This window comes from Rhipicephalus microplus, unplaced genomic scaffold (assembly GCF_043290135.1).
Source record: "Rhipicephalus microplus isolate Deutch F79 unplaced genomic scaffold, USDA_Rmic scaffold_24, whole genome shotgun sequence".
NCBI lineage: Eukaryota > Metazoa > Arthropoda > Arachnida > Ixodida > Ixodidae > Rhipicephalus > Rhipicephalus microplus.
In genome coordinates, this window is record NW_027464597.1 from 8790739 (window position 1) to 8803455 (window position 12717).

General features: G+C 44.1%; 1 protein-coding gene across 1 annotated transcript in view; it reads left to right on the forward strand.

Moving 5' to 3' along the window:
• The window catches only part of LOC142786498 (rho GTPase-activating protein 45-like), a 192512-nt gene that overhangs the window by 98182 nt on the left and 81613 nt on the right, over positions 1-12717 (forward strand). The window contains exons 4-7 of the mRNA XM_075884225.1: positions 302-536; positions 9226-9289; positions 9757-9811; positions 12074-12220. Of these exons, the coding sequence (XP_075740340.1) occupies positions 302-536; positions 9226-9289; positions 9757-9811; positions 12074-12220 (501 nt within the window). The remainder of the gene's footprint in view (positions 1-301; positions 537-9225; positions 9290-9756; positions 9812-12073; positions 12221-12717) is intronic.

The window sequence follows — 12717 nt, forward strand, 5'->3', positions numbered from 1 at the left end:
TTGTCGACAGCAATGACCCTCCAAGAACCAAATAACTAAATAAATAAATGAATAAAACTTGACAGTACAGTAATTCAGTCATTTAGAAAACAACAATATACAATGTGAATACCAAGGTGCGACATCTGGTAAATACATCAATTTCTACCCTGTGAATGCTGACGCTATCATGACGAGTGCGATATGACGAAGCTGCGTTAAGGAAAGATATTTCCTTGTCATGGCGGCCTAGAAACTTTTGGCTTGCATTCAACGAGCTAACACATCCAGTGGTTGACTGAGCATCCGTTTCCCATGGCAGAAAAGCAGCGACGTGAGACGCGGCTGGTGGCCGCGCATGAGCGGCTGGGCCAGGTTCTGCGCATCCTCCGCTCCATCCTAGAGAAGTACCCGCCCATCCAGTCGGCCGAGCTGCTGGTGGCCGCCTCGGCGCTCATACAGCGCGTCAAGGGACACGACTACGGGCCCGGAGGGTCATCCTCATCGCAAGCATGCTTCGAGGCTGTAGACCACCTGGCTCTCGCGTTCAGCAGCAGGTAAGCACGAGACGACGAGTGGGGGCCACACATACTATCAACATCAAATGAAACCCGAACAGCGGCAAACCTTCACAATGATATAATGCGCTTCGTATACAGTCATCATGATTTACAAGCGCGCATCCTGTTCGGTAGCTCTTGCCCATAGTTATAAGTGGATGGTGCGCGCTATACCATCACGTAAGCTTGCTGCTGTGCGAGTTTCATTTGACACAGATAGTATAGTGGTCAACACTCATGTAGACACTTGCGACAGGCTGTTTGCTCACGAAGAAAAACATGCAAAAAAATTCGGCAGATCCCACGTACCTGAGAATCGACGTTATGGGAAGCATGCGGAGGGAAGATAACGTGTTGCAATTTTTTTTTGAGCGACACGTCATGAATTGGCGCTAAATATACGTACAAATGTTGCACGCACATATATGTTCAAGAGTTGCAGATGTTTATATAACTAGTTGTTTGCACTTATGCAACGATGCCAACTGGAACATGCGTATTAGCAATGCCAGAAGCTGTCATGAAGTGCTGATGCTCGCGAAGATGCTGGCCCTGGACACTGCTACATAAATCAACTTTAGCGTATGACAATTACCCACAATTGACGTTAACCCGACGTACGGCTGTATCAAAGGAGTACATATGTAATGTTTATAAAATTGGGTAGGCAGCACTGCAACCACTATTGACATCTCACAAAGATAAGCGTCTATTTGAAAAGTAGTTCCGAGAAGACCTGGCGTATATAGCTTTGGGGTAAAATGCTTCATTGCCACGCAGATTGGTTAAATTTGATTCCAGCTGGGACCCTGACATTTATTCTTCGCATTCGTCAGGTTGACGCTATCGATGTGTGGTATTTCTTAACGCCCGTGCATTAAAATCTCCCATGTGTATTTTCGTCGTTCCTGGGTATATACTAAGTGTCAATCACCTGTGGCACATACCCACATACCAGCGGCACATACCCGCCCTTGGGTATGTGGCACTGTCTGGCGGGAAGTGTTTGACGACGTACACGACAGGATTGTTACATTATTCTTTTCTTATTCGGTGCGTGATATTCGTCAAACCATCTTACCCTCTCATGCTAATTTTGGTTCACGCCAAGTAAATAGGGGGACCAAAAAACGTACTGAGCATTTTTGTGTCAGTACTCTTTTAGAGGAGTAAAAACGCCTTAGGCTTGGCAAGGAAAACGTGGCTAATCCCTTTGTTTAGAAATCGGTATAACAAAAAAGTAAAACGTGTCTTCATAGAGGCAGTCGACTGTTTTGTGTTTATTGTTTTGCCACAAGGGTGAATAAATGAAGGCTACAGCAACAAATCGTAACATCACGCGAAGGAAGGCAAGCAGCTAGAAACTTGCAGCGGGCACCTCAAGCAGAAAGCACGCATGAAATGTGCATACACAGGATGGACTCGGACTAACAACTGTCACAGCTTGACACTAAAGTGCGCTCTTCAAAGAGAAATAAATACGCACAAAAAGGAACACACCAGTATACACAAGATGAACCCTAACAATTGTCACAATTACTTCTTCATAATATGTGAACAGCAGTGCTCCTTTCGTAAACGCGACCGCGGCAGCGAGCGAAGTGGCTTTCACGCTCTCCCTAATCACGAGTCTGATAAGCGCCCGCGCAGGAGAGATCATACTTCCTGGAGTCGAAACGCGAGAGGCAATGACCTTTGGAGCGCTTCCAGCACGAGTTCTTCATGCCAAGTTGCGCGACTATGAGGACCACCAAATGGTATGGGTGAATAAAAATAGCTTGCCGTTAGCAAGCTTCACTATGCTTTGTGGCCTAGTGGTTTCGCGCTGCAGAGGGAGCGATAGCACATTTGACGCCCAGCGACAACATTTTTGGTTGTTGTTCAAACGGACGCTCTTGGCTGGATTTCGCCACCGGCATTGGCGTCGCCGTCATTCACCGTAAATGGATACGTATTTATATATATGAAAACGCAAGAAACAAATAATCCAGAAATAGGCTTCGGTGTGCGGTATCGATCCTCTGATTACTGAATTGTGAGTGCGAGGCGTTAGCCACTGAGCCACGAAAGAGCACCACCTTCAACGTTCAAACAGCAAGCTATTTATATGTACCACTTACCTCTGGCAATTGGCATCTCGAGGGAACAACTATCATGTTTTCAGCATTAGCAGTGAGATGGCGCAATGAGCTCCCGTCGGCAGATCATCACGACGCGGTGGCACGCGCTCTCATCTCTCACGCGTACTTTGCCCCGCGGAGAGGGGATGGTCTCGCGTGCGCTCGCTTATCTCGCTGTGGGGACAATGGTACGCCTTGGGCTTTAACCGGAAGGATTCTGTTGTAGTTACCGGGCGCACAGTGGTCAATGCACTCTTTGCACAGTCTCCATTTGCAAAAAGAGGGCGCTTTTCAGGCACAGCGAACAACTGATAGGCTTATTCGCGTTCATTTGTACCTGTGAGTACGTTTCGTGCGTCATTTGTGCGTAAGAATTGCGGGGCACGTTTCGATCTGCTTGCCATTCTTTGCGTGACCTTCCAATTTGTTGCTATCGGGTTCATTGCTTCGCCTTTGCAACAAGGCTGTGAGTTTTGTTTATTTGCAATCTGTTAGTGTGTTTTACAACGTCATATCCGTGAAGGAAATGTGAGAGCAGAGCCGTGGGGGACTCCAGCATAAAACACTTTCGTGCTAAAGATGCACACATAAAGGATGATGAAATTGACTAACGAATAATCAAATAATCAATTAATCGCTCACTAAGCTAAGCACCTGCTATAATCTGGAGTTGTGCGCTGCACAACGTCCTCCCCTCCTTTTATTGATCCCTGAGACACAAAAGAACAAAACATTATGGAGATTAAAAGAGATTAATGCAAGAAAACACTGTAGCTATTGACACTACATAGTCGCTTAAGATCTCTAATTTCTTTATTAATCTCGCGTTACTAGGTTTGGATTATCAAAAAAGGAGAATGGAGATCTAAGTTACTGTGTCAGGAATCCACCAACTACACATCCATTTTTTTTTTCGTTTTTTTTTAAAGCGTCTAAATTTTTCACTTTTTTTAATGCTATGAGGTCAATGTTTATATCGTGGAACTTTGAAAAAGGTGAAGGTATATGCGAAATAAATCATTACTAAAATAAGTCATAAATACCAAGTCATGTACTAGTTAGTTTGCATTTGTCTTTAACTTTGTTTAATGCTATCAGGTCGGTTCCTATACTGTGAAAAATGACAAATTAAAGAAAAAGATGAAGATGTAAGCTAAATGAATAATTTATCAGCTATAATATGATTGCCAAGTCAAGTGTTAGTTTGTTAGTCTTTTTCTCAATCTGTACCTACGTATTGGCATTTTTATGATTAATTGTTTACTGGAGGTCTTCATAAGAGGTTGCAGCAAAGTTTCATTTGAGGTTGGTTTGCAAGCTGCGTATCAATTTTCGGCGACGTGGCGTATTTTCAACGCGCACGAATGGCGTGGTGGACGAGCTGCTAGCCCTTAATAGAACGAGCTCACCTCAGCCGGGATTGAACCCACGACATCGCATTCAGCTGCGTAACGTCACTGGGATCCTAATATGTCCGTTATGGCTACCATTGTTCGCGTTGCGGAATATGACAGCCCAGCCAATCGCTTATCAGATTGGGCGCCCTATAGATATACACGCTCTAATCTCTTTCAAATAGCCTCGTGTCGTGCTATCGTCTCATTAAATAAGCGGGAGGGCGGAAGTCACGGAGCCGAGGTGCTTCCTTAGCCGCATTTATCAATTTCGCGTGTGAGTTCACGAGTTTTGTTTTTATTTTGTGGGACTGTGGGTGATAAGCGAATATCAGTTCCGGAGCTTCGTCGCGACATGGTAATGCAGGCTGCCTGCCTTCGTGCGGTCTCTGTGTGCTGTTTATGCGGCTGCCTACTACGCGATCAGTCGCGACCACTCGCGGGTCGTCCCGACCAACTCCACTCCCAAGTGTGGTGTGTTTCGAATCCCACTTTACTCGATCAGATGGATAATGCGGAATGGGCTCGTTTCAGCCAGTGGTTTGTGTCTGCTATGCGACGTGAGTATGGACGTACTTTTTTGTCAGTGTCTACGTAGGAGCGTGATCACGAAATTGCTTGAGTCACAATGGGTTTACGACGAAAAATCTCTGACTCCCCTAAAAATGGTTTGGCACCTTCCTTCGAGCCAAAGATGGGATGATACTTTCGGCAACATACCTTCGTGGTCTGCCGAAGGACCCTAAAATAAAGGGGTGCGGGGGAACAATCAAGGTAGTCATAGCGCGCCACGCTCTTTCGCTCTTCCTACCTTTGAGTAGTGTATATACATACGTACGTACGTACGTACATAGCTTTTTTCAGTGAATTGAAGGATATAATATTGGTGGCAGGTGGGTGAAATTAGTTGCAAATTGGTGGTAATGAACCTACACACTAGATTTCTGCCTTGTAAATAATTAAGACGTTCACCATAAATATTTAATGAAATTTCTAAACATTAACTTTAGGGAAGAAATGAGATTTGTCAAATTCAAGAGCACCTTCAGAGACCCCAGTGCATTATTCGCGGTAAAGAAAGTGCCACGTTTACTATTTTCTCCAAACTGCAAAGAAATTCCACAAAAAAATATAATAAACGTGACAGTGCATTCGCGCGCTACGATCGAGCTGCTCCCGAGCGTGGTTGGAGTGAACAAAGTCGGCTGTGGCGGCAATAGGCCAGCTCCGTTGCAGCGGTAGGCCCGCAAGTTGGGGGTGGTTTTTAAAGACGATAGTCTTTCTTGGGGACCTTCAACGCAAAAATTTTGGTCTGTCCATCTGTACATTTGTCTGTTTGTCCACTCTTACCGGCATTGGGTACATGAAACGGTCGACCCCATCCGCAGCGACCACCAATGTTGCTCAAGATTGAACGTTCATGCTTGTGCAATTGTCAATTAAAAGCAATTATTGCACATGTCTGGGGCACCATAACAACATGCATATATTCTGCATATGCATCTGTTACTAGAAAACGCATACATAAGTAATATGAAGGACCATAGCGCTCATCATGCTGCGCTTACCATGCAACGCTTGCACGGAACGGGGAGTGTTTCCAACGCTTTGCTACGACGAGATTGTGGTGGCACCTACCCGTCGCCTCGCGTTTTATACCTTATCACCTCTGAGATGAGCGCGCACGGGAATGCGCTTTGTTTTCCAAAAGAAACTACCAGATGGCGCTCATGTCTCACGTGTGGCCTCCGCTGCACGCTCGAGGCACTTTAACGCAGCGCCTCCGGAATACCATTCATCAATTTTCTTGCGCAGAACACCAAACAAATGTTTGGGACATGTTTGCCACTACTTGTACCATCACGTTCGACAACTGGCTGACGTGGCCGTGGGTTCGATTCTCGCTGTGAGCAAATATATCTATTACTTATTTTATTTGCACATTTCTCGTTTTTTTTTTTGGTCACAGACAAGGTGATGGTCTTTTGCTCACAACCGACGACGCTGACGCAAGAATGTTCGCGAAACGAGTTCTTTAACGTTTTCTTTAACGTTTTCGCACTAAAAAAAACAATATTTATGAGACTTATAAAAGCATAGTGAACACTAACCACAAACGACGTTAAACCGATATAACGCCCACATCAGAGGAGATCATGACATATTTAATGTTTATTGATTTTGTATAAAATTAGGTTGCGCCAACATTACCCCGCCATGCGGGGGGGTTTTTTTCGACACAGTTTCAAGACCTATACACTGTGAACCGGTACCCACATTTAAGGGTGTTTTACTGTGTCTATAACCAACACCCTTTCTTCGACGATAAGGGTGTTTTGACAAACCAAAACAACCATCCCATGAGTGTTTCGGTATGTCAGTACACACATTCCTCTGAAGGGTGTTTCAACAGCCAAACACCCTTGCATCATTAATAAAAAATGTTATTACACCCTACACCTTTAAACAAAGGGTGCTATTCCACCCTTATGGATTCCTAAATGAAGGGTGCTATTACACCGTTACAAACTTAAATGAAGGGTGCCATTAAACTATTAACTCGAAAGCCGTGCTTCCTCGTGCCGCTCCTTGTTTGTGTGTTAGTAGTTGTTGAAAGGTGGTACTTGTTTTACAGCCCAATACCTCCCTTTTCAAGCACTGTGAGTTTAGAAAAAGCGGTTAACGACTTAGAGTACTTGGTACTTGACTATGGGAGATTATAAAGAAATCCTGTGGAACTCGCACTATATGAGGCCGCGTTGACAACAATTACGCCGTGAACGAGTTCACGGCCTCAGCAAGGAAGAGTTTGAACGTGGTAGCATCAAATCGCATTTGTTGATCTGTTGGTGTAGATTAATAGTACTGGGTACCCCACTATGCGACAGCATAAAGCCGTCCCATAGGCGTCACACTTGACGTGGCCTAGATGACAAAAATTACAGCGTAAACGAGTTCACTAACGTGAGCAACACACTGCCTACACATGCATATATTTTGTCATCAAGTAACCTCCCCTCCATGATTCATAATATTACAGGTTGGAGCCACGAAATGTCACAAGCTACCGCATATTCTGCTTGCCACTCATTGACAGGCAGAATATGGAGTGGCGTTTATTCATTTATTTACAGAACTCGCACTTTCTAAGATGCTGAAGTTTTATAGAACAATGACCACATGTAATATAGCACTGCTAGATGCCTTGTCGATGCAAAGAAGAATACCGACATGAAAACACAATAGTTTGTTCAACAAGCAGAATCATTGGAAAGCATTCTAATGCCACGCTCTTGAAAAGGGGAGGATCAAAAGAGCAGAAAGTGGAGCGCCGATTTACCCACTGTTTATTGACAATGTGGGACGTGCACACGAAAAAAAAAAAGAAAAGAAGGCATTTCTCCGCATGCGTGAGCAGCCAACACTTGACGTGCAGCGACATGGTCAAGACAAGATATTATCTGGAAAGTGTATTTCTGTCGAATACGAAGTCACACACACACACACACACACACACACACACACACACACATATATATATATATATATTGTCATCGACACAATCAGTCCCTTTCTTTTTTATAAAAGGTTCCAACAGTTCTCTAGCAGTTTGTTTGCTGCTTTCATGATTTACAGATTAGTGATTGTGCAATCATGATTTACAAAATAATTTCAGTTGATAAATTAACATTAGCAGAGTTGGACAGCGTGGATATTCCAATAAAATGACTTACTTTAAACCTCCCCAAAAGAGCTGTAACAATAATAATAAAACATGATATTACAGTAGAATTATGTCTAGTCATGCGAACCTGCCACATTATAACACACCAGATGAAAGTGCTTGGCAAGGTATAGAAGCCGAGGCATCCCATATCAGTAGCCTAGCTATCGCATGATACCGCTTGTAATTAAAAAAAACACCGATTGGTGCAACAAAGATGAAGAAACATGTACTTATTACTGTAACAACATTAACCACCCAACGAATCGTCATTGAAAACCTCCTATGAGTGATCATTACAGCCCTCCATCAGTACTTGAAGGCAATAGCATTGAGCAAACGCTTGTGACACCCTGCATCATGTGTGTGTTACTAACTTCCACTCTCCTTCTCTCTCTCATTCACTTCCTTATTCCTCTCCCTTTGTGTAGGGTCGCAAACTGGATGTAATCTGGTTAACCACGCTACATTTTCTATGCTCTTTCTCTGAGTACGTTGCCAGGATTCGAACCCTACGTCTTCCTGCTTAGCGGTGCGACCGTTAAACCACGAACGCGTATGTAATACATGTATAAAAACACTCCTGCTACTCAAACGCGCCCTAATCTGATCTTGATCGCCTCCCGCACCTGCTTACACAAACTTCACGACACCGGGCAAGCTGTATTTGTATCGGGACAACGCTTCGAAAGACTCCGCTCGTCCCCTTTGTTTGAAGTGTATAAGATAAGACCAACGCCTGGTTATTTACCGTCAGTATATATGTCTGCCACGCTTTCCTTTTTTCTCTTGGGGTGGGAGGATTCTTCTACTGGCGCGTTGTGCCCTGTCTATTGACTTGAGCTTGTTGCGCTTGTTGTTTGGTCTTTCTTGTCTTTGTTGTATTGCGCTGTTTGCTACGATGATTATGTCTTCACTACATTCGCACTTATTCAGGGGTGAGGGGGAAGGGGGCAGGCAAAATTTTTTGGGCCCCTGTTTGAAGTGATGGCGGAGGTGGTTACCTCTTTAGCTTCACCTTCGTTCACCCACTGCGATTGCGTAGACGTCTACAGCGCGTTTTATTAGGTAATATCACTGATCCTACGTGTGAAACCCACGATAAAATTACGAGGAACATCGGATGTTGCGAGTCTGTGGATTTATTTCGACAACCTCGATATTGCAAACGTGCAGCATTAACTTACGTACACAACAGAATTGTATAGTTGCCCCGTCGCTTTCAATGTTTATAGCGCAGTCGCTCGATTGTGTTAACACCAGGCAGAAATCTTTGTCATACCCAGACAGCGAAGCTCGTTTTATCTTTCACTATGCCACAGATTTGTTTGTCACAAAAGATAAATCTTTCTCTGAACTCAGTTAATTAATTTGATCAACTTATTCTTGGTCATTATGCCACTCTTTCTTCACCAGTGCTTGACAATAAATTTTGTTCCCTCTTGCAGGGTGTCCGAGTATCTGATGGGAGACCTGGATACAGGCTCCACAAGCGCCATTGGCAAGGCACGGGTAATGCTAAGAGTATATTACTAGGTGTCTCAGCTAATTAGGACCGTGATTTAAAAAAAACAATGCACTCCAGGAATGTTTTGCATGTGAATTAACAGTAGTTGTCGTGTGTGCTCACAACATTTTTTTTTCTTGTGAATATTAATTAGTTAAGTATTTTAACTAACATGCTTCCTCGTTTCCTTTTGAATTGGTGAAATGCTAACTTTAATTTGTAGGCTGCCTCAAGTTACCTCAAATGCAAGCCTTCATTCTGTGCTGAGATCTTCTTGTGGGTGTTTTTTTTTTTTTTCGAGATATAACTAAAGATTGTCACACGCATTTTATGAAATAGTATTTGTTACGTCTCAGAGTTTATTAGACAACATTTATCCCTAGTTGTAACCTTTACCACGGTTTCTCTTTTTTTCTCGAAAGTGCAGCATTACTGCGTGCTTATTTTCTTGTTAATTATATTTTACTCACAGAGTTGCGAGAACCTTCTGTCCCCGGACAAACAGGCGCCGACAACACGGTCCTATGGTGAGTGGTTCGATACTGTGTTGTTGTAAGGAGTTGCAATGTTTTGTTCATATTGTATATCTAACGGTATCAATTATTCGTCTTTTTAAAGTATTTCCTTATGCGTCCTGAACCTTCGCACTCTGTTTCAAGAGCATTTTCTTCGAAAATAGTTTTCGTTTCTCGACATATATTACGCTTTTATAAATATTTGTGCGTTCATCGTTGCCCACTAACGCAATTTTTTAAACGTCACTTTCTCGACTCACCGAGGTATTAGGGAGTTTTAGAATACCGTTTGCAAGCGCTGTGGGCGCTGTAAGAGCTTTAGAATAGCGTTTGCCCTGCTGCGAACCGCAACGCACGATCGTAGCGACACCGTAGCCGTGTGTGGCACCGGCACTGAATTACTCTTCTGTTACAAGCACTTCAGGTTGAGCATTTGCTTCCGGTTTATCAAACATATGCAGTCTTCTAAAATTCTGTACGCTATGAAAGTGACGTAATCCTGAAAAAATTGGCGATACCATGTCTCTAGCGAATCCACGTATAGTGGCTATCATGTTGCCAACAGTTGCACCAGCTTGAAACAGACTCTTTGTATGAAGCATATTAAGAACACCTATGACACTCTGTATTCCAAGATATATTGAAGGAAAAATGATTTCCGCAATGCTACGCATTTAAATTTTTTGGAGAAAATGACTTTTTATACCGGAAAGACAAGAGCTAGAGAGAGTGATAGGGACGAAGGACTGAACAAAATACACCATGCCTTTATATCCGAGCTTTATTAGAACGAGAAAAAATTGCAGAATATATAATAAAGTTATGAATACGATATGATTCGTAGAGGTATTGCCAATTGTGCGCTTGTAAGGAAAAAAAACTTTTTATGCCTTTCTGCGATTCGTGTTGCTCGCTGAGCTGGAAAAGCGCACTCATTTTGATAAAAAGGACAATGAGGTAACGATGATACGCTTGTCTACAGTTACTTATTTACAATACGGTCGACTGTGGAAGGGAATGCTCGAATGAGCATATTTCACATTGCTTGCCGCCAACTGCGAGTGGGTGGCTAAACTTTGTCCAACCATGGCAGTATAGCCTGTCGAAACTGTCAAGTAAAAGCACATCTTATGCAAACCTACGCCTTTGCAAGAAAGTGATATCCGAACATGTCTCGCACGCGAACGTTCCACTTAGCAGTGCACCCATATGCGCATGGCCCCTGCTACTCCTCGAGCAACCTTGTCTGCTTCTCCGTAAAATTCATGTTGTACTCATTCCACTTAGCAAAAGTTCACTGTTTCAACCGGTGTTTGTGGCACCGGAGATCCGGGATCAATATGTCGAGGCAGGAGGAGGTTGTACTTCGTAGAGAGGGTTTATTTACATTATTTACATGGCACAGGCTCTATGGCCTGAAGCTCTACATCGAAAGCTGTACATTGAAAAAAGCTGTCTCTTAAACAAGCTCCGTAAACCACACTCAGCAGCCCGCGAGGGCTGGTTAAATACAATCTTATCTCCCCAGATCCCTAGATCGGGGAATAGGTTCATACGACACTGTCCAATAATATGTTCCGCTGCACACACGAGTGTTATTATGCTGGCACCGCCCCCAACATACGCATACGCAAATACTCAAACACGTGTATGATCCCGGTGATGCTGCCACCTTTGGCGAATCTTGCTTGAGCGGGGTGAAGCAAGTCTGTCATCTCACCGTTCGGGCCGACCACCCATGATTTGTCGAAAGGCAGTCGCGGTCTAGGCGCCTACGAAGGGTCATGTCTGGACATCTGGTGCTGATTTGGGCGTCGGCAGCTCATCAGTCAAATACGCACAGCGTGATGGTCCAACGTCCGTAATCGGTGGAAGCTCGGCATTGTGGCTTTTACCGGGGCTCGAAGACGCCAAGTGTCGTACCTTTGCGCAGACCCGAAGGACAGCGGTGCTGCGTAAAGTAATTTAAGCCTCTCCGCGCCCAGCACATGGAAACAGCAGGGCGTCTTGGGGCTGCTCCTTATCTCCACAAAATGACGAGGCGACTGCCTTTTTTCATTTCTGGCAGCCGCGGCAAAACGGTGGCCCGCCAAACACAACACCACTCAGCAAAGGTCTACTCATTCCAATGATGCAAAAAATACGAGCCTGTGCTATTTCCTAATAGCCCGGTGGACTATACCTTAGACGGCCGTTGACACAACGGCCGGATGGGTTGTCGAAATATTCTTCTCACGCTTTTGTTTATTTTTCTTTTTTTTTTCATTTCTGCAGCAACCGCAATGACGCTAACTGGTCCCGAGGCGGACGCCAAGTTGATGCGCATCGATGACGGCGTCGAGTTTGCTCTGCGACGCGCCAAGGTGTGGTCCAAGTACGCCAAGGACGTCATCAGCTATGTCGAAAAACGCGCAAACCTCGGTGAGTGTCGAGCACTTTCAATCGCCCTAAAGGGACTCTGGAATAGTTCTTTTTTTTTCGTCTCTCACTCGTTCAAAACGTCAAAAACGCTTCGGAGCCTATAGAGCGCATGCTGAAAGCTTCTTTCTTTCTTTCTGTCTGTCTGTCTGGGGCCCTGGCACTGATTCACTCATTTCAGACTTGGAGCTGAGCAAAACTGTGCCTGTCACTTCGTACTATCTGACTATCACTGAATAAGTAGCGTAACCACTGTCAAATTAAGTTTGTCCTACTCTCCTCTTTCTCATTGCAGCTAGTCTGTAGCTCATTATGTCTTTTTCATAAAATTTACAACTTCTTTTTTGAAAAACAAATGACTCACAAGGTCCTCACATACAGAGTTCCCCATCTATCTTTAGCCAGAATATAAAAATATGCCGACACACGCAATGACAACGCAATCAAATGCATGTTACTGACTGTTGCCTGGAGTTAAACTATCTTTTGTGTTCTGATTA